We start from the raw sequence: 3,210 nt of genomic DNA on the forward strand, positions 1-3,210 counted from the left end.
GGACTCAAACCATGGTCAACTAAGTGGGAGTCCAGTGACATGGCCATTATGCTAACTGCTGGTCCCCTCCTGCAATGATTATTGAGAGCATTTACACAGGAAAACACTCTCTGCCTATTGTCACCCCTTATCTTCCTGTTGTTGTTGACACTGGGTACAGGACACTGCAGGGCCTGAGGCTAAAGCAAGCTACAGTGTTTATCAGATTCTCCCCCAGGAAGATCAGAGAAATTACAAGGTGACAGTCATTTTCACGTCTTCAGACGATTTACATCCCAAAACAACTGGCTTTGCATTCCATTTCTTCTCCCCCCTTTCTCTTTTCATTCCATTTCCTCTGACCGCATTTTCTGCCCTTTAAAAGAATAACCCTGAGGCCAGTGGTTGCAACTTCTCCATCAGAGAAGCTGAGCCCACCGATCCTCGCTTTTCTATACTTGCATGTCTCCGTCTGTTTGCTATTGCATTTATTTCTAATCCACAGCCTCCCCCACTCAGAGAAACATGTTCAGCCGAGCAGGTCCTGGCAAGGCACGTGAGCTTGCTGGACAGAGACAGAGGACAGTGAGAGACAATGACAAAGAAAGTGAGAACCACACCCCTAGAAAGGGGGAATGGCCATGCTTCAATCCCTTCTCTTCCATTCTCCTCCTGAGAATTTGGGCATGCATTCACATGTACCTGATGTGATATTCAAGCCACCGGGTCTGGGACTTGAACTGCAGTCGACCATGTGGGAGTCAGCTCCCTTAACCACAATGCCCCCTTCTGGCCCCAAGGACTCTGTTTTGTTTAAGACTGGTCTGGCTGGGAAGAAAAGATAGCAGACATAATGTCCTAACTTACATTCTCAAAGGATAAGAAGTGCAGGACAGGATCTCCTGAAGTACATTTCCATTCTCTGAATATGTCACTTGATAAGCGCTAAATTATATCCCAGATTATAAAACTGTTCTTAAATGTTCAGGATATTGGGCCTAGTGTGGTGCTTAAGGCACCGGATTCGCCCATAGCTGACCAAGGTTGGAACCCAGGACCCAGTGGCTTGAAAATCATGCAAAGGTGCATGTGTGTGGCCATCTCCTGAGGTGGAGGATGATTTTTCACTTTCCCTCTCTCTGTCTCTCTGCTGTGTGAGTGACCTATGGCAAAAACCTTAAAAAAAAAAAAAAGTTCAGGATATTTATGATCAAAGCATTAGACTTGAAAAAGAAGTGGTAGAAAACCCTGATGCGTTTCCTCTGTGACTAGACGCAGCCACCGCGGTGGAGAGCAGCATACGAAAGAGCAGGCGGCACATATTCATCCTGACCCCTCAGATCGTGCACTGCCAAGACTTTGCCTATGAGCAGGGGGTCGCGCTGCACAGCGCCCTCATCCGGAATGACGCCAAGGTGATTCTCATTGAAGTGCGGGACCCCAGCCAGCCGGGCGGACTGCAGGTGGAGGAGCTGCAGGATTCCCTCAAGCACATCATGAAGGTGCAAGGTACCATCAAATGGAAGGACGACCACGCCGCCAACAAACGGTCCCTGAATTCCAAATTCTGGAAGCACGTGAGGTACCAAATGCCGGTGCCCAGCAAACTCCCCAGAAAGACGTCGAGTTTAATGGCCTTGAATGCCTTGGAGCATTAATGCTGGCTTTGATGGACTAACCCGCCTCAGTTCCTAGGTCTGCCGAGTCCTCCTGGCCAGATTAGTGTCTGGACTGGACTAGGAGGCTGAGGCCTGAGAAGTAGGAACGTCAAGGGCATTCAGAGGTCAGGTTTCATCTAGTGACTTTACTCCTATTTTTCTGGTTTTATGTGGATGTGAAATGCCCAGAAATTTTTATCCTTGATCCTCCTACTTCAACTCTGTGGCCTCTTCCACTTTTTTTTTTTTTGGAGAGGTTTTTGCTATAGGGCACGTGCACTCACCAGACAGACAGAGAGAGACATAGAGACAGAAAGCGAGAAATCACCCCCCGGGGGGGAAGGTCACGCCGCAATCCTTTCTCCTCCATTCTCCTCTCGAGATCTTGGGCTCGCACACACATGCACCCGGCATGAGTTTTAAGCCACCGGATCTGGGACGTGAACCGCAGTCAACTACATGGGAGTCCAGCAACATAGCCATTATGCTAACTGCTGGTTCCCGGTCTCTTCCACCTTTTGCTAGTCTTTCTCCATTGTCACATTGGATCTTTTAAACCTTTTTTAAGGGAGAGTAGTGCTATTAGGCACATGCAATCGCCAGAGAGACAGAGAGAGATAGAGAGACAGAGAGAAGTCACCCCCTGGGGGTGGAGGGCACACCACAATTCCTTCTCTATTCTCCTCTCAGGATTTTGGGCACACTTGCACATGCACCTGTCATTTGTTTTGAAGCCACTGGGTCCAGGACTCAAACCATGGTAGGCCATGTGGGAGTCCAGCGATATAACCATTATGCCATCTGCGGATCCTGTCACATAAGACTTTTTCACTAAATCACTTTCCTGTCTCTTTCTCAATTTTTTCTCCTCATTCTTCATCAATAATGTATATTCTGACCATCAAACTAAAAGTTTTAAATTAAATTTGCATGTCATCTTGAGGAATGTGGATTCCCACAGGCCAAATGCCAGTTGCAAATTTAATTCCCAGTGTGCCAGAATGTCTTTATTATATTTCTCTTGATCAGCCGCTCAGTTGTATCCTCTCAACATTGCCAGTTTTGTTAGACTACCTTATCCCAATTGCCATTCGAATCAAGCTTCTTTCAGTTCTAAAATTTCCTTCATGTACTTTTATTCTTTTAAAAAAATTACTTTCTCACTGAAAAGTGAGAAGCATGTTCCAGAACAGAAAGTATAAAAGATGAAAATAACAAAAACCAGAATTCCACAATCTTAAGATTATTTTGATAAATACTATTCTAGTTTTAAAAATATTGATTCCTACATACACATACCATTTTTTTTAAATAACTCAGTTTATGTCACATGGAGTTTTGCATTTTTTCTACTTAACATCATAATGAAAATGCTTGGCATGCCATTGAAATCTTTTAACATTTAAAAATATCAAAAGTGTTCCATGTCGTGACTGTGCTACTATAAACACAACCATTTAATGTTTATTTATATATGTGTGTGTGTATATATATATATTCTTTTTTTTTTTTTTTTAGAAAGAGAGATTTTTGCTCTCAGGTGCATGTACTTGCTGGAGAGACAGAGAATGAG

The 3,210-nt window shown here is 44.4% G+C and overlaps 1 protein-coding gene across 1 annotated transcript in view; it reads left to right on the forward strand.

The window, feature by feature from the left end:
* Positions 1–1,944, forward strand: part of IL1RL1 (interleukin 1 receptor like 1) — a 44,890-nt gene extending 42,946 nt beyond the window's left edge. The window contains exon 11 of the mRNA XM_027767540.1: positions 1,252–1,944. Within this exon, the coding sequence (XP_027623341.1) occupies positions 1,252–1,637 (386 nt within the window). The 3' untranslated portion in view covers positions 1,638–1,944. The remainder of the gene's footprint in view (positions 1–1,251) is intronic.
* The last annotated feature ends 1,266 nt before the right edge of the window (positions 1,945–3,210 follow it).

This window comes from Tupaia chinensis, unplaced genomic scaffold (genome assembly GCF_000334495.1).
Source record: "Tupaia chinensis unplaced genomic scaffold, TupChi_1.0 Scaffold144276_1, whole genome shotgun sequence".
NCBI classification, from domain to species: domain Eukaryota; kingdom Metazoa; phylum Chordata; class Mammalia; order Scandentia; family Tupaiidae; genus Tupaia; species Tupaia belangeri.